The sequence below is a fragment of the Channa argus genome, chromosome 6, assembly GCF_033026475.1.
Source record: "Channa argus isolate prfri chromosome 6, Channa argus male v1.0, whole genome shotgun sequence".
NCBI classification, from domain to species: domain Eukaryota; kingdom Metazoa; phylum Chordata; class Actinopteri; order Anabantiformes; family Channidae; genus Channa; species Channa argus.
In genome coordinates, this window is record NC_090202.1 from 10,945,485 (window position 1) to 10,967,833 (window position 22,349).

A 22,349-nucleotide genomic window follows, 5' to 3' on the forward strand; every position below is an offset into this window, starting at 1 on the left:
TCAAGTCTGTATGGTCTAAGGCCACAAGACTGATTGTTTAAAGTCATGAATGTCAGAAGCCCTCAGTCACTGAAAGTGAAATAAGAGCACGAAACATGATTCCGAGGTGCCCTAGCTAGTAATGGTGTGCGATGATGTTCTGCAACTGTACCTTCCACTTTCATAATGCATGAGTATGTGCTAAAGCTACCACACACTGTATCAATTACTGAATGAGTTCAATTATTTATGTGACCTGAGAAAAAAAGGGGGGAAAAAAATCTGATTTCCGGAATCAGTTAAATTAGGCTAACGTTAAATGCTTCATTACACAAGGCTCCTTTAGTATTTAAAATATGTATTTAAAAAATAAGTATTTAGACCAAAATGAATGTCAAACACATTCTGTTCAAGAACAGAGTGAGCTGCATTCTCCATCTGCAGCTACACTGTACTGTATGTGCAAACCACATTATCAGTTTTTTCTTTCAAACCAGCTGCAAAATGTGCGCATTGTAGTATAAAAGCACAAACTTTATTTATTTATTTGGGAACTGTAGCCTCATTGGTGTCTTATCCTATTCAAGAAAACATTTTCCTTCTTAACATTTGCAGCAGAATTTGGCTTTGTAAGAAGTAAGATGCAATAAATGGAAACTTTTGAATTATTTTTAAACAGCTCTAAATCCTGTTGTATACCACTTCCTGTGTGTGGGTATTTCAGTATTTTCCTGCAGGTGCAAGCATCATCAAATTACAAGAGAGCAGGATATGTTATTGCATGTTTTAAGGCAGCAGGAAACAGAAATAAACGCAGCTACAAAGATGATCTCAGTCCTCTACACAATGCTCTTTTTTTGGGTGACACAAGGTAAAAAGTACATTTTTTCATTGGATTGGGCAGTACATTGAAGCATGTAGTGTACAAGTAATGAATATTCGTCTATAAAAAAGATGCTCGGTAGTACATGTACTGTAATTCAATCTTTATTTCTGTAAACTAAACTAAACTTTCGCTCTTTGCAGATTTGACTTGTGCCAGTATGAAAATGTCCACTGATTACTTGACTGTAGGATTAGGGGAGTCTTTGACATTGGACTGCACTTACAATTGCTCTACTGGATTTGTTCGTGGCTGTTGGCATAAAGACAAACCCGGCTGTCTCGGGAAAAACAGCCAAAACAACTTCTGCACCGTATCACTCCATCTAATAAATGTGACCACTGAAGATCTTAACACGACCTACACTTGCTACACAGAAGACAAAGCGGATCCTCAACTTCTCCAAAAAAAAGAGCGCATTGTTAAATTGCAACTTAAAGGTAGAAGTTGTTATGTGAAAATCAGCTATATCTATGCTATATCGATATATGACTTATATCTTGTCTTTGGCAATTCCGAAAATAACTACATAATGAATGTGATGAATGTTTTTATTTGTTTTTTGATTTTTGTTTTTAGCTCAGACAGATACGCCAAACTGGACAGTAACCCCAGGGACTAAAACTACAAATGGTGAGGACCTATTTTGAAAAAAAAATTGTTGGATGTCTGACAATTTCACATTCGTAATTCTACATTATTTGCGTGATTTGCTTGGATTTATTTTTATATATCCTCTTCTACATTTCTCAGCATCTCTTCCTGATAGGCCATATGATTCAAGTGGAGGTGAGATGACACAATTATAATGTCGTATTTCTGTATATATTCATGCATGTTAAACAGATAAGTAAACATTGCTCTTTCAATCCACTACACTAAAGTTGATACTAATGTTTCCACACTAACAGGAGAATTCACAGGAATTAAGGTTTTAGCAACAGTTACTGTTGCTGTGGCCACAGTTCTCGCAGCACTGGCCGTTTACCTGTGTCTGAGTCGGAACAGACTGAGCTGCAATTGTAAAGGTGATGATGAAATGTCATATGTGCTGTAAAAATAAGACTCTCTGATTGGCAAAATAGACACAATGTTATCCCTAGATAATTGTAATAATAATTTAAATACATTCCAGGTGAATCTGTTGAGTCCAGGTCGGGGTGAGTATCGTTTAGAATAACCTTGATCTATGTGTTTAATAGCAATTTAAAATGTATGATTTTTAATTTTTATATCCATTTCATTTTAGCTCCCCACTACCTTATCATGCTGTCTTGTCACCAGCACAAGGTAAACAGCATTAAATTTCAATATAACATGCCCACTTTTGGTCTACAAAAGAAGGCCTGCAACTTATAAAACACCTATCTATTTGCCCAGGGTCACTGTCAACACATAGTGAACGAGTAACTTTAAGGATTCCTATACCAGGTAAGGTCTCTGGTAAGACCACCTGTTTCATTCTTCTAAGTGACACAGAATAGTCGGTACACTTCGAAAATAATTAAATTATTCCTTTGACCCAGAAAATGAGAGTGACACTGAAGTTCCATATGCTGACATAATGATTACTGTCCGCGGTGTCAGTACACCAGAGCTGACACAGGTCGGCTACTTGACTCCTGGAGAAAAAAAAGAGGTGAGGGATCCGCACAGACTCATCATGATTGCCATGTTTATTTTACTGAATCTCACGTAAAGCTGGTAAATATCAAAGGCATGTTAACGTCATTACCAATTGCTGTTGCTGGACAACGAGACATGATGGGCATCCAGAACAGACTTGCTATTATTTTATTTTATTGCTTTATGGAAGCTTCAAACTTTATACTACTATGGGGAACATACATCATTAAAGGGAAAGTCAAACAACAGATGTGTGGTAATTTAACTTGTTCGTATGCATTATAGTATGCACCTTATATACAAATTTTGCTGTTGCTGTAACTTTTAAACAAACCACATATTACAACAACTTTTTGTTTTTCTGAATAATATGAAGTAAGCGGTCTTGCTATTCCTAGCATGCTACATGAGCTCTTTATCTCTCTCTCTCTCCCTCTCTCTCCTTCCCCTCCAGTGGTGGGGAGATGAATCGAGGTCTCACCTGCAGGCCTCGCGTTCAGCTGACAGACTGCACGTCCCCCAGCCCAGAGAGGTCAGCCGCAAGATGAGCACCAACTCTGAGTATGCGGTCATCACATATGCCTGACTGCGGTCAGTGCTGCTGGAGGAAGAAGAAAAACACACTTCTGTTTATTTTTCTTTTACGTGCTAATACATGTTCACATACTTATCATTTATTAGACAATTGTATTTTATATGTGATCGTACTGTTGTTGTATCTAGCTGTGCCATGTTTAGACTTCAATAAAGACGTTATTTCTTCTCAGTTGTACGGGATTTGAGCCTTCTCAGTATCCGTAGTTACAACCGTTGCCATGGAGCAGTTATCAACAAAACAAAGACGCTTAGTTTTTCTAGCTAAATTACAGCGCTCGGGACTGAGGGTGGAAACGAGTTGCAAGCAATTTCAGGTAACCACTGTAATTACTTACCATGGTTTGACATTTTCTAAATCTTATATATAAATATATATTTAGACATTTTTGATTTGAGTGTGTGTGTGTGAGAGACGAATTGCTTTACTGTAATTACTACATTTAAGCTAAATAGCCTGAACCGTCACACTAGCGTCAGCTAAATTGTGTAGTTTTAGCTTTTAGCTAGCTTGGGTCGAAAACTGATTACGGGGAAAAAAGAAAAAAAAAAACTTGACTTCTACTGATCACATACGTCCAGCTGTCAAAGACGTTACCGTCCCAGAAATGTCAGTACCTTTCTCCAACACTCACCTGCGGATCCCGCAAGGATTTGGTGCTATCCTGGAGGGGTTGACCAGAGAAATCCTAAAAAAACAGCCTGAAGACATTCCTAAATATGCCGCACAGTACTTCGATGCTCTGCTCGAACAAAGAGAAGGTAATTGCAATTGCACATGTGGGAAAAAGCCAAATGTAATTAAGTACTTTAAGGTTATTTTTACTATTTTTTTTACCTTTTTGCGTCTAGAAAGTGGCATGGACCCTGCTGAATGGGCCGCTAAATTAGAAGATAGATTCTATAACAATCATGCATTCAAGACTACTGGGGTACTACCTACAACCAATTAGCCACTACTATATAACAATATATACTCTTTATCAATGTGTGTCTACTGCTTACCATTGCACTTTTATTTTCTTTTTGTTCCCCAGTTGCCTTGTCCTGAAAAAAAGTCTAAAACAGACGTGACCAACTCCAAGTGAGTCTCACCTTATTTGCTAGAAACAGCCTGGAAGATCAACAAGACAGGGAGAGGAAGAACTTGAGGGAAATGATAGTGACAAACACAGAAGACATGCCAATAAAATATCATTTTTTGTGTTTATTATGAAACGTTGGATGTGGTTGATATTTTTGTCCTGATTGGGAATATTGAATTAAGAAAAATGTTTACAACCTTAGGCATATTACTAATTATAATAGCACACTAAGGTTGGGACATTGTTCCAACCCCATGGAACACGTTGTTTTTTAAACCCGATAATCATTATATATCTTTTTAAAAATATGTGCAGATACTCTAGCTCATAGAAGTTAAGGTTGAATCTGATTAGAATAGATTAGAGGTCTATGTAAAAAGAATGCAAACCAAATATGCAGTGTAAAGTAAAGGCACAGAAGTGGCACAGAACATCAACTTAGTAGTTAAAGGTATGGTTAACAGTGTCAAGAGTGAGAAGAAAGAGAAAAAACCAAGAGAACAGGGGCAGTCGCAGAACAGTGACTGTTGGTAAAGGTGTCACACAGGACTTTTTGACACTTTGTTGTAAGCATCATTTGAATCACTTTTATGATTTAAATGTCACATTTTCTCACTCAAGTATGTCATTTCTATTGGTACTTTTTAGAGACAAATCTTATGAGTCCCAAACAGAAGACGACTCAAGCCACTCAGCAGGAGAGTCATATTCTAATATACAGGCTAATGTCTCAGAGGAGATCAATTTAATTGAAAATGAAGAAGACGAAGAAGGGGGAGAAGAAGAAGAAGAAGAACAAGAAGAAGAAGAAGACATTTCAGCAGAAATGATGCTTTCAGAAAGGGAATCAGTCAACAGACACTTTGCAAATGTACAATCAGATGAATTGAGAGAGACAAAGGTAGAGAAAGACCCATCGATAAGTAAACTTGACAAAGTTTACAGAGAACCTAATGAAAATGAGAGCAGCTCTGATATACCTCTGTCTGAGTTAGAATCCACTGACATGTTATTCAGTAGGGATTTAAATGTAGATGTATGTGCTGAGGAGTTAGGAGCAGTAGATAATGTGGGAGGCGACGAACCACAGACTACTGTTGCATATAAGGATATTTTAGACTCAGAAGAAGAAGAAATTTCTAAAGTTGAAGAGCCAGTGCAGGTCTTTCCATATTCTGGGCTGGCTGGTGTAGATGTGTGTGGCACAGAGCTTGGAGGAACAAAGGCAATAATAGAAAGAGCCTCTGTTGACAGTGATATACTGATCCAGTGTGAGGAAAGTCTTGTACAATCATCATTGTTTCATATCTCTGAGAACAATCAACAAGAAGCAGAAAACAAGCAAGACAAAACAAATCAAAAGGAAAGAGTAGCGACTGAAGCTTCTTCTGAGGAAACGCATGAACATTTAGATCACATTGAGGCTTGTACAGATAGTATTGCTATACCAAAGGGCAATACCTTGGTTGAGATTAGCTCTGGAGATAAGGTTACTACAACAGGCCGAATAATATCTTGTACGGAAGACGACCATAATCAACTTGAAAAGGACAAAAGTGACAAGGAAGTTAACTCCAAGCAAGGGGAAGTGGAAAATCAGCATGAGGTATCTGAAATAATGAAGAACAAAGTAAACACAAATGATTCTAATCTAAATGATAGTGGTGATGATGATGATGATGATGATGATGATGAGAAGGGAGAAGGCGTTAAAAACATCAGCTTATCACATCAGCCCTCCACCGAGGCAGATGAAGAGGACCCAAAGGATGAAAATGATCATAAAAATGAAGATAACAACATCATAAGTGCAATGAATGAACATTTTGAAAAAGAGACAACGGACATAGTTGGACTGGACAAAAAGGACATGTGCATAGAGGGCTACAGTGAGATGGAGAATGATGAAATTAATGATGGTGATGCAGAAATTCTCTCATCACAAACAACACAGTCCAATGTACTGACTACTGAGAGTGAAACTTTTGAAGTAAGTCCACAACATCTACCAGAGGAGAACAAGGAGAGTCAGAGAATGCTAGAAGAGACGCAGCCAGTGGATACATTGGAAGAAAAAGAGTTTACATCAAAGGAAGAAGACGAACTTGTAGAAAAGGACATGATTGATTCTGAAATACAGGAGAAAGGCGATGCAGTGTGTGAAGACGAAAGCATCAGCCTCGCTCATAGTACAGATGGGATAGTTGCTTACGACCAAGGAGAAGAAAGGTCGCTTGGGTCTGAAAAGGACACCAAAGAGTCTGAAGGCAATGACAAGGTATAGTTTGATGATTCTTCCAATACAGAATAAATGAGTGACCCTTCATGTTTTACACACTTGCACTGATATATTTGCTTCAAATGTTTAACATGCATTTAACTAAAGCTGTGTCTCACCACACCTCCACTTCTGTTAGCAGGCTGAGAGTAAATGTTCACACACTTTGAGACAGAGGTGTCTTTAGCTCGACTACAGTCTGCCATGCTTCCATTCTTGTCTCAGGTAGCCTATATTAAAAAACACTCTTCAAGGACGAGTCTGATCAACAGTGACCCTCACAGATTTTCTTCCCTGGACTCTCCGGGGGTACGTGATTGAAAATATCTCCAAAATATCAAATTTTCTGCATTATGCATGGCAGTTGCTTTGATGAACTTTAAATGTCAAGAGCGTCACAATTAAAATATTCAAAGTGTACCAATTTTCTAGTTTTATCTTAAAGTTTACCATAAAGTCTTTTTTCATTTTGGAGCAAGATACTGTTAGAGGCCTTTAATCTGCCGCACGCTCATAAAACTGTAATACAGATGCTTTGTTAGTGCCAGATCCACTTTCCTCTTGGGAGCCACCACAACTTACACAGATTGAAATTTGATTCAGTAATCTATCATCATAAAAGACCAGCTGAACAATTTGTCTTGTGAATTAGGCCTTTAACATTTTTGCCGCTGTCACAGTTAGCCAAGTCTGATTTGTTTGGACCGACAGCGCTCCAACCATGCAGGGAGGGAAGGTAGAAAGGGGAACTAAGAACGTTGCCATGGTAACGCCTCACCATACTGCTCTCTCTTAGTGTCGTCATGGAATTAATAGGAGATGGTGATGCTGATAGTTGCTAGGCACCATCTGTATCAGTAATCTACCTTTAATAGCACTTCTCGAATGACTGATTAAACAGTAAACCAGCACTTTAAAAATGTTTCTAGATACAGTGCTGTTTTGTTGCTATTAGTAGCAAATTTTTTTCAAGCTAAAACAAAACTACCACAAAACTGTACTGTAGGGCAGCTATCCTATCGCTCAGACACGCTGACTCTTTACTGGAACTTTTATGACTTTGATTCACACTTTAGAAGTGCCCACAATGATGTTGCTTCAGCAATTATCTTAGATGGATGCATACAGTTAAATACACACATTTGTAGGCTTATATGAGCAGATTAAATACATTTTAATTGATTACATTAATTTAATTACGCAGTGGTTATCATCTCTACATAATAACAAAGTGAATTCCTTAATGAAGCAATTCATCTTAGTGAAATTAGGCATAAGGATAACTTGTTGTTTGAATGGTTAGCAAACCAGCAGGAGAGCATTAATGTCGAAGATGTAACTCAGATAAATGAATGTTTTCTGTTTCTCTCCCTCTCCGTCTTGTCTCTGAGGCTGGCAGAGGAGTGTGGGCGGCCATACCAGCTGGGATCAGAGGGATGGAGAGGGCTGTTAGCTCACTCTGCTTCTAATAAATTTCTAACACCTCCTAGTGTAAAACTGCCCAAGATGCTTACACTGTTTTATTTTCACACTATTAGTAGAATTTGAAAGTCAGCAATTATTGTTTTATGGCCATCTGGCTATTCCATAGTATTTCTATGTTGGTCATCTATTATTATTTGTGGAGTTTATTATTGTAACACTGCAACTTGTGAATATTTTTTGATGCTCTGTGTATGAGGTAGAGTTACTCTGTATGTTTCTTAATAATATTTAGACAAAATGGTTTTCACCTTTGTCAAAACTATCAAACTATAAACCACTGAAAAAGTCTGCAAACACAGTAATTAAATATTCCAGGCATGTTTGGTAAATGTTGTGCTCTGTGAGAGGTCTGTAACAGTAATGTGAACACAGTAGGTCAGCAACCTTAATAAGACTAAAAAGATAGAACACATGCTGTCATGTTTGTAGGAGGTCTCTCTTTCCCTCCCTCCCTCTTTCTCCTTTCCTCTCTCTAACTGCATGTCTCTCTCTCACTCTTTGCGTGAGCGGGTGTTACTGAATATACAGTGATTGTTAGTATGAGCCAGTGAGGCATCTGTATTATACCGGAGACTCATTTACAGAGAGCTTTGCCTGGTCCACATAGAAATTGAGGCATACAAGTCATACTAGGCCAGCTCACCTGAAGACTGAACTCATCTCTGAGAGTAAGACATGGACTGTCACAATGTAAGTAGAAGCTTCAGATGAACTTTTGATAATATTTTTTTTTGGTTTGTTTGTTTTTTCGTTTTCATTGTTAAGCACTTATTAGTTTAATAGGGAGAAACGCAAAGGGTTAATTGAATAATATGTCATTTTATTAAAGGTTTTGTACAAGTATTTTGATGTCTTTAGACTGCATACTACTGTGTTTTTGATGCTTTCGCACTATAACATCAAATAAACTATAACTATTTGTGAAATTATGACTTTCATATGCACATTTTTCCACATTTAGTCCTTAAAAAATACCTTTTAAAAAATTAATTGCAAGTGGAAGACATTACAAGAGATTTGCCTCAGAATATTTTTAATTCGTCTGTGTCAGATTAAGACTTAGGACCCTGAGGTAATGAAAACCAGAGCCCTGAGAAGGTGTGTAGCCTAGCAGTAAGAGATCTGGATTCTGGCTGCTTGGTGAGCAGTCAGACAGAGAGGCTAATGAATGCTGGCTGAACAGGTGGGTGGTCACACTCCTACACTGAAGGGGTTTCACTGGAGACATGATGCGCAGCTTCACCGAGGTAGTGGGATGACAGTGGGCTCTTTCAGTGGGCCGCCTTTGTGTGAAATGTCAATCTGTTTCCATAAGCAAAGCTCAGGGGGTAGCTGATATGTGTTGGCCACGGAATTTGAATTGGTGTTTACATAACTCATCAACAATCTTAGTGTTATTCCACTGACACTTTCTGACAAGCCAGAATTTCTCTTCCGCCCACCCCATGTTTCCTTTGGGACAGTGGATGCTGTACTTCTGTCACTGAATGAGCTGCTGGTGTTGACTGCAGTAACATTTTCGCTGGGTCATTCTTTTTCGGCTGAAGATTTGCCTATAAATAGATACAGTAGTCTTGGAGACCAACTTTGTTTCTTAACAAAAACAATGCTTTATTTTATCTACTGAACAACAAGCTTGTAGTCACTGACTGATGGTCAGTTTAGGTTGCTCTTCTTAGCCCTTTCCCCAGATAAAAACACCATGTTAGAAAATGACCATGGTAATTTGTTATGAAATACGCTGACTCGGGCAGCAGTGTATTATACAGTTTGTAACAGGCAGATAGGGAAAGCAAAAAACTAAGTAAACATGGGTTATTGCAGTCCTAGAAACCCAACTGATGTCATGCACACATCCCCTGCTGTAAAAAAGACAGCAGGGGATGTGTGCAACTTTACAAAATATGGTGTGGCAATCTGTTAAGGATAAAATTAATCTACCAGTGTTTGGGGAAGAAAATCTCATGTGATCATGTAATATGTTCTCCGTCTGTAATAAACTACTCGTTTGTGTGCTCCTCAGCAGGAAGAATGCAGCCGGCCCCAGGAGGAGGAGGACATCATGGACATACCCTTGGATGACCCAGAGGCCAACAGGGCTGCAGCCAAGATCCAGGCTGGTTTCCGTGGCCACATGACCCGTAAGAAGTTGAAGCCGGAGGACAAAGCAGAAGGGGAGGAGGTGAGCAGCACTGGGGATGTGCTCAACGGCAGCCAGGGGGATACAGGTCAGTGGTGTAGAACCAAGGGATAAGACTAGGTCACATAATGCCAGTAAAGACGGCATTATGGCTATTGACTATAAGGATGGTAACAGAGGCTCCCATCAGGAGCCGTATATTCAGTAGGTGATAAGAGGTAAGTGATGTAGAGCATATAAAGAGGCTTAGAGTTAAAGAAAAGCAGGCAAACATTAGGCATAATGTACCAAATCAAGTTACCATAGTTAGATCCTTAAGGATGTTCTGCATGTTGTTGGTAGGTCATACTCAGTTTAATGGGTTTCTCGTTGTATGATGAAAGTTAGAAAATGTTGTGACTATAACAGTTTCTCGTAGCCCAACACCTGAGCACAAAACAGGAAAACAAACTGATTTCCTGTTTTACACTTCGAAAAGAAGCCATTTGAAATTTGTGCATAATTATATTAGTTTCCTAGGGGGTTTTCCCAAGTGTGAATATTGCAATAAGTAACTGAGACTTACTTAATTACTAAAAAGGTCTCTGACAGTAGATAATTGAATCTTTCAATTCATTCTTCTCTTAAAGGAGTTAGAAATGCATCTGCTTCACATGGGGTCTTGCATTTTCAAGTTGCATTATCACTATGGTAAACATGTTTTCATAGGAAAGTAGGATTAATTAAAAGTACAGATATTACTCGTTTTATTTATTTTTTTTGCTGTTTCTGTTGACATGACAAGCAAATGTTGCACTTACATTTGATTTTTAATTCAAACCAACTAAAATCATTCATGCATTAGATATTCACTCAAATCATGTTTTAGAAGCAGAAAAAATAAATTATAAAGTGTTTCTCTTAAAAAGTTAGCGATTTTAGATTCCCAGCCCTCAATATTCACCTTCTCCTGTAAGACAAAGCAGCATTTTATAAGGGGGTTGTGGCTGACCCAAGGGATCTACGTCACTGGTTCTGCCTAACCCAGTTGCTGGCTGCCTTGCCTCCCTTTGTAGGAGATGTATTTATAGTTCCAGGTGCTGTAGGTACACTATATGCTTTAGAGGACTGAGCAGAATTAATGGACCTGTCGGGTAAAACCGAACACAGAGTGCCCATTGGAGAAGACCCCCTTTTTACAACAGAAGTGTGTTTTTAAGCTTGACAGTTATGTCGGCCGTTACTGGGAAACAAGTTCTCAGCATCACAGTGTACTTTAAAACCTAATTCTTCTGAAGGATACTTTTATAATAGAAATAGTAACCTTCCCTGAAAGGTTTTCCTTCTCATTTCACTGCTCAATATAACATTTTCTTCAAGTGTTTTTTTTTTTTTAACAATAAATCCGCCCACAAGTGACCTTACAGTTTTCAACTGTGTATCGAAACCTTTAACAGCATAGAAAGTGTCATAGAAACTGTTTTTTTCCAGGCTGTGCAGTCCTTAACGATGCCTTGCCTATTTCTGTTTTTAGAGACAGGAGGATCGGGGGCAGTAGAGAGAGACGACACATCTGTGCCAGAGCAGTGACACCCCTGTCCTGACCTGGATGAAGAGAAAGAGGGGGAAGCAAGGTAGCGAGAGATGGCTGGCGTAGGCTGACTGGGCTGGCTTTCAGCACACCTTTTTACCCAAGGAGTCATTTTCTTTTTCAACACAAATTAGCAGTAGGAAATGAACAGTTTTGAGGGCGTGTTATGTGAATTTTGTGAACTTTAACACTCCTTCTCTGCTTCTCCAGCAGTCTCATCAGTACGGATGTCTTTGACCCAGAATTTGCAACTCACTGCATGTACTTGTGAAACTTCTGGTAGTGTGCTAGTTTTTAAATGATGATCTGTGAATGTGTAAATGAATGTCTAAACAGGGCTTATTTTGGATGGATCAGTTGATACCATCTGTGCATAAACCTTGTATGCATTAGCATTAGACTTTGTGTAATTAGTGGCTTAAATTATTTGTTATTTTGCTTTGTTTTCTGATGTGCTTGTATCTTGACAATTATTTAACTATTTGACTTGCTTATAAAAATGATTAAAATATCAAAAGAGAAGTAGCGATGTACATTCTATTAATTCTACTGAATTCCAGCTGCAATTGCCTTGATTATCTTTTTCATCACAGGATAAGTATGTTCTCTTTTCACAGTTTCAAGCATTTTCTATAAATCTGATCTTCCAGAACAGTAAGCATGCAGTAATTCCACTTTTTTTCCAGATGCATTTGGTACAGCTTGGCCTTATGAGACATTGGTTTAGTATGCTAAGTTGTTGTATTGGTGGGTTTGACTTGTTTGACTTAGATCAGGTATGTGAAATTCCACTGTCAGAGTTTGCAGAGCCTTCATGCTTTAAAACTAAATGAATAGTACATTGGCGTACTTTGCTGTAGAGTGTTGGCATTCCACTAATAAATCCACCTTAAGTGTATGGCAAAATGTCTGTTCCAATTTTCGTTCAGTAATGGTAAGGATCAGATTGTTTCAAACATGACATCCTTTTATATAATTTGTCATCCCATCCCTGCCGGTGACACTTTGAGTTACATTACAGGTGCTAAAGCTGCACATTTTGTCTCACTGTGAGCACAGCCGCTAACTAGAGCGATCACAGTTCTGTGAAGCTGAAACAGTGTTTAGTCTCCTGTGCACAAGGAATCTTGTGAGTAACTCATAACATAAAGATGTGCATTTCTAAAATGCACAACTGCTAGTTACACTAAAAATTAACAGAGTTCATATAAACAATAACACATAATAAACAGGGATTTTAAATTATTAGTTACACAGAGTTGCAGAGGCTGTGTGCATTAAGCTGTCGAGTGTTTTCATCCTATGAAAAGGTGGATTGTCATGAACACCTACACTAGTGCTGTGTGTTTGTGTCAAATATTTTGCAATACCTGGCCGAGCTTTATTTTAATAAGGCTGTTCAAGTCACAAAAGAATAAGACAGTTTTTGCTTCAGTCTTATTCGCTTTATGAGAAACAGGCTAGAGCATCTTCAGTCTCCCAGTGCTCCCACTCAGCCCACCCACACACATCTGAGCCATACAGCACGCTGCACAAAGTCAAACTGCACATGCATTTGCACACAGGAACAACACAACACAGACGTTGGCATGCAGATAGTATGTACTGAACTCATTCATTCGGACAAGCACACACTTGTTTTTGATTGTGTCGCAGCTGTAGAGATAGGACAATTGGCGCTATATAAATAAAGTTGGATTGAATTGAACTGACAACCAATATGAGTCTTGCTCTCAGTGGTTTTTTGCAGCCAGAGTGCAGAGCACTTCCTTCTCAGGCTGACATTCCTCCTCCGCCACGCTCTCATAAACATCCTCTATGGGTTTTATATGGACCTATTCTCTCTCTTCTCCTACTCAGTCCCAGAGGAGCCATGGCCACGTTCTCCTGTCTCTTTAATGGCTGTGGGTGAACAATCAATATTCTGCAACACCTCCAAACATAGCACAGCACCCACTTGGTGCAGAAGACTGGATTTTGTGTGAGGCAAAAGACACATTTTTATTTTCAAAAAATATATAAATAAATAACATAAAATAAATGAAAAAGCGAAGAGCAAGGACATTGTCTTAGTGAAGGTCAGATCATACGAGTCACATGAATGAGTTTGTAAAACCTTTATTCGACTTAAACATACCAACAAAGAATAGTTTGGATGTGTAAAGTTGGACATGGACTATTTTAGGAGTACATCCTATGAAAGATGGTATTGGTTCGTTTGTTCTCTTACTCAGACAGCTCATCAGTGTAAAAAAAAAAAGATCTCTGTACTCTCCTGGGTGATAATTAGTGATGAATAAGCCAGGATTCACAGCAGGGGGCACAATTATCAGCTTTCCAGTTGTGGCATATCCATCTTATGAAATACATGGGTTTTTTTTTTTTAAGTCGGTTACACAACTTAGCTGTAATGAGAGGATACACATTTGCAGACGTTATTGGTACAGATGGAAGTTACACTTGAATACAGCATTTAATACAAAAACGACATTAGTTAAACTGTCAAATAAAGGAATCCCAGTCACAAGATGTGAGATCACATTGATAAGGTGCATTTTGACACAGCTGAATGTCAGTCACACAGGACTGAATGTGACAATAGCATCTCAAGCATTAACGGAAACACACAGGCCTCCATTTGTGCCCCATCTCTCTTACTACACCACTGACTGGAAACTCTCCCCCTTGATGTAGAGAAGTGTTAGAGGATGAGAGGAACAGGGAGGTGCTGCTGTTAGGAAGGGCAGAGGTGAAGGGGAAAGGGTCGGCTTTGATGGCTCGCTACTCAGAAGCCTGAGCCCTGGGACAGACATGGTGAAAAGCAGCTGTTCCCACAGTCCTGGTGCTTTCTATCCACCATGTTACCTCCTCTGCATAAAACCTCGCTTTGTTGTCAGACAAAAATGTTCTAAAAACTCATGACAAAACACTGCCTGCTCAAAGTGGGGGAGATGACTCAGCAGTGCGTGCAAATTGACGCATCAGTCTCTAAAAGTAAAACTTGACTGATGTACCATATGTGGAGTGTATACGTTGCATCATGTCTAATATAATACAAAGTGACAGTCAAGCTGACAAGTTATTAGAACAGTTTCTGCAAAATTTAAAAAAATTCTCCTTGGTTCAACAAAACAGATTTGTGTATAAAACAAATGTGCTGATTGAGCTCATGATAAAAGTCAACAATCAACAAAGAAATAAGCACTTGGATCAACACACACTCTTTGCAGAAGCAAATACACTCTTTCTTCCCTGATAAGAATTAATCTCATATTAGCTTCATTGTACAAAGAATCTGTTGTCTTGAAATTCCATCTGCTTGTCTATGAATGTTCCCGAATACTTAAAACAGACATCTTGTACAGGCTGATGAGAAAGTGAAAGATGTGATTTATGGCTCCTCATTTTCCCAACATTACCTAACAAGGAACAAGATGTATGCCATTCTTCCATCCAAGTACCTGAGCAAAATGGTCACAGCTGTTGTTATATTTAAAAAAGGTCAGTTATGGAGATATCACAGGCATGTTTTGACAATTACTGTCCTGCAGCTCCATGTCATTTATGTACAGAAATAAAGAATGTGGATAAAACACACCCCAGGGGACAGCTGTGGTAAAAGTGATCTCATCAAATTGAACATCATTGATGGAGACTTTGCAAACTGTTAGGAAGTTTATGATCCATGCTTTTTTGTTTCTTACATCCATACCAGATGTTTCAATGACAGGAGATGAAAAGAGCAGCAGCCTCTCTTTATTCCTGTCCTCCAACAGTCCATCAGATCCCTGCCTCATGTGGCTTCTATGCCACCTAGAGGTCACTTAATGTACACTTTACTTTTACTTTTTTATTTCTTTTCCTCTTATTCCTTACCTTTTTTAACTTGTCTTTTTTTTTTTGCATTTACCTCCCAGGGATGTGCTGTGCAGTGGATCATGCACCTGACAGAGTACCAAAATGCTGCAGGGCTGAATGTTTTTTGTGTGTGGATCAGCAGCAGGGTTGGTTGCCAAGTTTTTTGTGATGTTCCGGTCCAGAGAGGAGTTTGTACAATGTAACAAAAGTGGGCCAGAGGGGGGAAGTATATTTTTCACACTCAGACATTTCAGAGCTTTCAGTGAGTTTTAACTGAGGTTCCAGCAGGAATTCTTGCAACTTACCTTAACTCGTGGGTTTGTTTAGTTTTAGTTTTAGTTTTAGACACTTTTCTAGGAAGGTTTAAGACTAATAACTCTCCTAAAAGCAAATTTTTTTCTTAGCTGTTTTCTTGGTGGAAAGTGTGGAATAAAAAAGGGGAGCTCATCTACACTGTGTCTCTGTCCTAAATGAAGACAAACACACATGGAAACACACACACCGGCCACACACACACACACACACACACACACACACACAGTACAGTTGGCTGTTGTTGATTGTGACTGGGGTGCTGTGAGGAGAGTGGGGCTCAGTGTGACCAGGCAGAGGCCAGTGTTGCAGGCAGGCAGTGGAGAGAGTGTTGATCAGTACAGACGTGCCCAGGGTGAATAAACCATGCTCACTAAGTGGGAGAACGACTCAGCCCAGGACACAAGATGAAAGTGGAGAGGAAGACCTCCTCTACAGGCGACAGTTTTACAGACGTTCCTTCACAACTGACACTCTTTGGCCTCCTCCTTCTTCTTTTTACAGGTAAGTTCAAACATTTGTTGGGCTATCCGCATATTAGAGCAAAGAATCTCTCAGGGATTGCTTCATGTTTCACATGACAGTCAAACAAGAAGATTATTCTTAAACCGTAGAATTCTTTTGATTAAAAAGCAAAAAGAAACCCAGCTGGGCCTACTATACGTAATTATCATTTCAATTAACATGTGTTTTCATTTGCTGTCTCATTTTACTGTCTTTGCTTTTTTTTTCTTTCATTGTATTAATTTGCGCCACAGCAAAAAACTGATTAAAATGTTTGTTCTTCTGAAATTAAAAGTAATCCAGATTAATTTAGTCACAGAGGTTTTAGCTTGTGCTTGTGTTCCATGGGCGGGAAACACAATGGATTCGTTGATGGGTGGTGCTCTACAGTAGATCAGGCCCCATCAAATGCTCAAAGGAACCTGGAGTGGCTATTGTAGCTGTGTAAGAAGGCGATGTGTAGGTTAAGTGTGATTATATCAAGGTTTATTGATGGCTGTGGAACAGGTCAGGGCCTGCTCTTTGTGAACTTAGACCAGTTCATCTGTGGGGAAAAAAGCAATGTCGAGTGTTTACTCTGTGCTGATTTGGGCTTACAAATGTGTGATTTGATTTTATGGCGTATCAACATCCCAGTTTACCCAGCCAGGCCAGTTTTGGTAGAATCACTGGATCTTGTATCTATCTCCAACTTCACCAGTGACAAAGACTTTCTCTCTCTCTCTCTCTTTCACTTTCTCTCCCTCTCTCACCCTCTCTCACTCTTTTCACGGAAGGAGAGTAGTTCCAACAATCATGGCCTTTGTCTTATTGCCTTGGCAACCCCTGTCAGGCAGACCAAATGGTTACCACGACAATGAGCCGATGCCCTGCTAACTGCCTCACTGCAAAGAATAGTGAACAGTCCAGAGTTTCCCTCTCTCTCCTTAACAACTCTCTTTCCTGAGTTGATCTTTCTATCACTGAGCACTAACAGTAGGCTGCCTCCATGTGTCCAGCTACAGCTGAGTTATAGGAACCTCCACTGTGAACATAATAGCTTTGCTGTGTTTGGTTTCCAAGACAAGGCTCCTCTATAAAGGAAGAAATGTGTCTCTCACTGTAATACCTTATTCTCGTGCCCCTGTGGGAGGTGGGGGAAAACTAGCGAGCACAAATCTAAATTAGTGCATTGCTTGTTCACTACGAGGGGTCACGATGAATTCCTGCACGGGGGAGATTCTGGGATCGGACACCATGGACCAGAGTCAATGTGTGTATATATACGTGTGCATGTAGTACGAACGGATATAATGTTCAGCAACGGTAAATCTTGCGATATCTTCAATGCAGGGATGAGAAATAATAACTCACAGCAGGAATATTCTAGTCAAAGGCAAAAATGGTAAGGTGTCATTGTACCTTTGTCCATGTAGTGTATGTTGCCTCTGTTAGTGTTAGTTAGTGTGTTTTTGGATTTGGTGAATACGTCATTCCTCTGGTCCCTTGCAGCCCTAAAAGCTGCAAAGTGACAGTGCTTTGTTTACTCTTAGGTCCCCGGACAACTCTGTACTACCACTCTGTGCCCTCAAGACCCCAACACTGTCTCTCTGTTTTTATTCAAGGTGAAGTCTCGGGGGTAAATGTGACCAGCCATACCCAGGTGGTGAGGGGCACGGTGGGCAAAGAGGCCCTGTTGTCAGTCAGCTATTCCAGCAGCAGCTCCGACAAGCCCGTGATTAAGTGGCAGCTAAAGAGGGACAAGGACAAACCCATTACATTGGTGCAGTCCTTAGGAACGAACATCATAGGGAACCTGAGGCCAGAGTACCGCAACCGTATCGTGGTGTTTGAGAATGGGTCACTGCTACTTCACAACCTGCAACTGTCAGACGAAGGGGCGTACGAAGTGGAGATCTCCATTACAGATGACAGCTTCACTGGGGAGCATTACATTGAGCTCACTGTGGATGGTATGCAGAATTACGTTGCTTTTGAAAATATGGTTCTCTCACATTTCAGAACATACTGTATGAGCAACCAGAGCAGGACAGTAAAGAAAAATCATTAGATAAAAGAACTGTACTAGTGAAGTTAACTTTTTCAGACCATGATAAAGTGTTGGTGGTGGTCATTTTAAATCAACCACCCACTCTTTAAATTTCAATCTCAAGCTCCTCGTGCATTTTGCCCTGTCATCCTCAGTTCCTGTGTCCAAACCTTACATCCAGATGATGGCGTCGTCCGTCCTTGAGTACAGTGAGTACTTCAACCTCCGCTGTTCCCATGATAACGGCACAAAGCCAATCTACAGTTGGCTGAAGGGAGGCAAGGTGCTGACCAATGACTCCCACCTGCTGCTTTCACATGACCAAAAGCTGCTGACCATCTCACGCGTCCTGATGTCAGATGATGACATTTACACCTGCACAGTGGAAAATCCCATCAGCAGCATGAAGAGCGTACCTGTCAGGCTCACTGTCTACAGTAGGTGGCACGTTACAGCAGCCGCTCTCCAGTTGCATTGAAGACATAACGGCATAATAACATCCGATCCTTAAATTCAGCTGTACCACAGCGTTAAAATGTTTCCCCACAATGCAAAGTTTGCATTAAAAACAGTATTATTGTTGTCATCAAATGTAATGGTCATGTATAGGATGACTTTGATCAGATCATATATCGTTCACTTATGCAGCAATATGCAAAAAGAACTTACATTTTGTAGTGGGTTCAGGTGGAGTCAATGTAGAGTACTTTTTGAGTAAATTAACAAAATAAAACTATTTTTATATAGCTGATAGATACTCTACTGTAAATATATTCTACTTCTATATTCTAAATATAAAATTCTACTCAAAAGCAGTACTTGTGTACCACCATATCTCTGTACTTCTCATAATGTATCATTATTAGCAGAGCAATTATGATGTTATGTTGACCCTTTAACAAGCATGTCTGCCTGTCTAACAATGCTGTTTACAACAAATGAAAATCCAGGCAGTGAGTGCAGAGTTGGCTCAGAAATGGCTGTTACTGGGCGCCAGCACAGAGCCACATGTCAGGCCGAGAGAGAGGGAGAGGCCATCTGAGCCAATGAATGGACAATTATTTATGAGGAGAGAGCAGAACAAGCGAGGCAGGTGGGGAGGACACTTTGCTTCAGTGGACTTCAGTAATCCTGACTTCATTATGGCTGTACTGTAATGTGCTGCATGAAGAGACCACTACAGGCCCTCAAACTGCTCTTTATTTGCTCTGCATCCACAGCAGCATGACACAAACTCCCAAAGTGACTACCCTAATGTGCTACTTCCCTGCACCTTCACAGACTTGGCAAGCACTTTCAAAAAATCTAAAGTTTCTGCATACTCCATATCCTGGCTTTGTTTCATTGAAAGGCTTATCTTGAGAGAAATAAGGACAGTCCACAATAACAAATGTATTGCCATGAACTCAACTTCAACTAATCCTGCAAAAAATTACCTTTCCACTGCCAAAGACAAATATAGAAATAGGCTGGCAGAGGTTTGTATGCAATAAATTTGTAAATCCCTTCACAAGTTTATAATGTTATAAATCAAGTGGTCCAATGAGATGAATACTGCATTGCCTTGCGGTTATTTGGACCAACCATTCAATCTTTCTTTCTTTTCATTCTGCTCCACCCCTCTGTATCGCTCTGGTTCAGGACGGAGCTCGCTATACATCATCCTGTCCACCGGGGGCATATTCCTTCTAATCACCCTGGTCACAGTGTGTGCTTGCTGGAAACCTTCCAAGTAAGAACTGTTCTTTCTTCACTTTATTCTTTACTCCACTTTGCCTTTGATGAAGATGTGACAAGAATCACAAGTAGCTCAACACTGTGTCTATAGTCTAGTAGTCTTGCATAACTTATAGTTGTGGACACCAAGACCTGTAGCCTATAATAAAAAATAAAAGTATTTATTTATTTATACTTTTATTTTTATTTTTGCTGCAGAAAGAAGCATAGGCCTGTCCCACAAAGGGCCCCTATCTACATAGAGCAGTGTGAAAATGGCCATGATGGTGAGCAACAGTTACAGTCATACCAACGCAGTCATAAACTGTCCTCAATATGATACATACATACATTTATGTTTTATTATTATTTAGCAGATTTAAGTTCTAAAATCAGCACATTTATTTGCAGTGGATGTTGTGCCCAAACCAACCACACTTGGTCGAAGGAGTCCTCTGCCTCTGTATGTTCTTAATGAAGATGTAAGTTACTTTTATCATGTAGTATCTATTTAAGCCACTGACAATGTTACAACATGAAAAAATGACCAAAGAAATGACACCATACCTCATCTCAATGATAAAATAGTCGTAATTACAATGATAAAATATTGATATTTTACCAGGTATTTATTTTATTTGTTTACTAACTCAGTTTGACATTAATAGCACAGAGCAGGCTGATGAGAGCTGTCATTAGTTTTGCAGGTAGAATCAATAGTAATGCACAAAGTCCCATTTTGACCCGGCAGTGTCAGTCACTAAAAAGGTAAATCATTGCATTTCAGCCTCAGGAGAACTAAATGTCATGTAGTGTACAAACCACTAAATGATTTTATCACTAAAAAATAAAACTAATATGAATTTCATGGTGCCACTAGAGGAAAAGTCAGGACAAGACCATTAGGTTTCATCCTCTGGGCACAATGAATGTCTAAGTAAAAGTTAGTTATCAATATACCAGCCGTGCTCTAGTTCCTCCACATGCATTTTCATTTTGTTCCAGGAGACCCTGGAGCGTTTGGAGGAGTGCCCTGCCAATGCTGTCAGCCAATCAGAAATGAGTATCCCTGACACCTATGCTCCAGTCCTTCCTCCCTCCTCCAACAGAACTGAACGGCCCATCTGGTCAACCCCACGCCGATACCCCCGCAGCCCTTCTCCACTGGCGCAGCCTCTTCCACACCCCCTCCCGGGTCCTTCCTTACGCCCTGTCCACTCACCTGCTCACTCACCTGGTTCCTCTCCACGCAGTTTCAGCCCAATAAGAAAGGTCCGTCCTCCGGTAGGAATCCCAGCCAGCCCTCTGCCTGTAGAGGCAGAGTGTACAGACCCTAGTGATCAGACTCAATGTCCACCACAGCAGTGATAGAAGCTGTCTCTCTGAAATATGTTAAGTAAATGTATAGTTTGGGTTTTCTATTGCATCCTGTCGCCAGAATAATGGATGTGATGCAATAGGATAAGACAGTGGTTCACTTTTAGCTTACTCTTTGTCTTCATCCATTATTTATCATTTAATTCCTTTATAATTATGTAGTCTTTTGATGTCCTGTAATATGAACATGTATATTCTGTCTACCAGCATGTAGTATATTATATATATGTTGCTGAGACAGTAAAGAATTTTCAATTCTGGTATATTTTTGCTCCTTGCTATATCTTACTGGGAACTTTTGATAAGTGCCTGCACATCCAGTATCCATTCATCCACTAGCTGTACTGCTTATCTAATCAGGGGTTGCAGGGTGCTGAAGCCTATCCCCTCTTTTAGTGGGCAAGAGGCACCCGTACACATGTGAGTTCATAGTTGTGAGGATTCTTGTGTGTTTTTGTTTGATGCTTGTTTGTTATTTTAAATAATTAGGCCACAAAATGTATTCATATTCCAGTTTACATCACTGTATCTAAGGTAATAAAAACTATTTAAATATCTTGTACTTTGTTATTAGTTTGTAACAACAACCACCACAACAACTCACACAAGCGTTCACTTCCTGCTCGTTTCCTACCTCATAGGATTTGTTCAGTAAAATTGTGTTATTACCCTGTAGACACAACAAGTCATGATGTTTTACACTCACCTTTCACTTTTCACCTTCTGATCTGCTGCTCGACTATTAGCGTAATCCCTTCATCGCCCAATAGGTGTCGCCCACACATTTCTTTACAAAGCTTACTGCACTTCAATGCACACAGGTTACCTCACTAAAGAGTTATTTATAAATATGCATTATACCTTTAACAGTTACATAACTATTCAGCATTTATCAATTGTTTGCTTTGGTTGT

At 39.6% G+C, this 22,349-nt stretch overlaps 3 protein-coding genes across 3 annotated transcripts; all 3 read left to right on the forward strand.

Moving 5' to 3' along the window:
• The first annotated feature begins 739 nt into the window (after positions 1-739).
• On the forward strand, positions 740-3,246 carry LOC137129099 (uncharacterized). The gene is made up of 10 exons (XM_067507952.1): positions 740-850; positions 1,006-1,302; positions 1,442-1,495; positions 1,616-1,651; positions 1,774-1,890; positions 1,998-2,022; positions 2,112-2,152; positions 2,243-2,293; positions 2,389-2,501; positions 2,943-3,246. Exons 1-10 carry the CDS (start codon positions 751-753, stop codon positions 3,072-3,074), a joined length of 966 nt encoding a protein of 321 aa, XP_067364053.1. The 5' UTR covers positions 740-750; the 3' UTR covers positions 3,075-3,246.
• Positions 3,247-3,308: 62 nt separating this feature from the next.
• Positions 3,309-12,538, forward strand: spa17 (sperm autoantigenic protein 17). Its single transcript, XM_067508174.1, has 9 exons — positions 3,309-3,399; positions 3,665-3,844; positions 3,935-4,014; positions 4,120-4,166; positions 4,816-6,445; positions 6,588-6,594; positions 8,604-8,620; positions 9,957-10,112; positions 11,584-12,538. Exons 2-9 carry the CDS (start codon positions 3,691-3,693, stop codon positions 11,605-11,607), a joined length of 2,115 nt encoding a protein of 704 aa, XP_067364275.1. The 5' UTR covers positions 3,309-3,399; positions 3,665-3,690; the 3' UTR covers positions 11,608-12,538.
• A 3,285-nt stretch (positions 12,539-15,823) lies between these two features.
• Positions 15,824-21,998, forward strand: hepacama (hepatic and glial cell adhesion molecule a). Its single transcript, XM_067507951.1, has 7 exons — positions 15,824-16,314; positions 17,919-18,266; positions 18,499-18,780; positions 19,985-20,075; positions 20,279-20,346; positions 20,471-20,541; positions 21,065-21,998. Exons 1-7 carry the CDS (start codon positions 16,218-16,220, stop codon positions 21,425-21,427), a joined length of 1,320 nt encoding a protein of 439 aa, XP_067364052.1. The 5' UTR covers positions 15,824-16,217; the 3' UTR covers positions 21,428-21,998.
• The last annotated feature ends 351 nt before the right edge of the window (positions 21,999-22,349 follow it).

Excerpts from the sequence above, each read along its gene's own strand:
- hepacama (XM_067507951.1), top strand. The coding sequence starts at position 16,218 with ATGAAAGTGGAGAGGAAGACCTCCTCTACAGGCGACAGTTTTACAGAC. Across the intron at positions 18,781-19,984 it reads TGTCAGGCTCACTGTCTACA|GACGGAGCTCGCTATACATC; the intron begins GTAGGTGGCACG and ends GCTCTGGTTCAG. Across the intron at positions 20,076-20,278 it reads GCTTGCTGGAAACCTTCCAA|AAAGAAGCATAGGCCTGTCC; the intron begins GTAAGAACTGTT and ends TTTTTGCTGCAG.
- spa17 (XM_067508174.1), top strand. The coding sequence starts at position 3,691 with ATGTCAGTACCTTTCTCCAACACTCACCTGCGGATCCCGCAAGGATTT. Across the intron at positions 3,845-3,934 it reads TCTGCTCGAACAAAGAGAAG|AAAGTGGCATGGACCCTGCT; the intron begins GTAATTGCAATT and ends TTTTGCGTCTAG. Across the intron at positions 10,113-11,583 it reads ACAAAGCAGAAGGGGAGGAG|AGACAGGAGGATCGGGGGCA; the intron begins GTGAGCAGCACT and ends TTCTGTTTTTAG.
- LOC137129099 (XM_067507952.1), top strand. The coding sequence starts at position 751 with ATGTTATTGCATGTTTTAAGGCAGCAGGAAACAGAAATAAACGCAGCT. Across the intron at positions 2,023-2,111 it reads TCTGTTGAGTCCAGGTCGGG|CTCCCCACTACCTTATCATG; the intron begins GTGAGTATCGTT and ends ATTTCATTTTAG. Across the intron at positions 2,502-2,942 it reads CTCCTGGAGAAAAAAAAGAG|TGGTGGGGAGATGAATCGAG; the intron begins GTGAGGGATCCG and ends CTTCCCCTCCAG.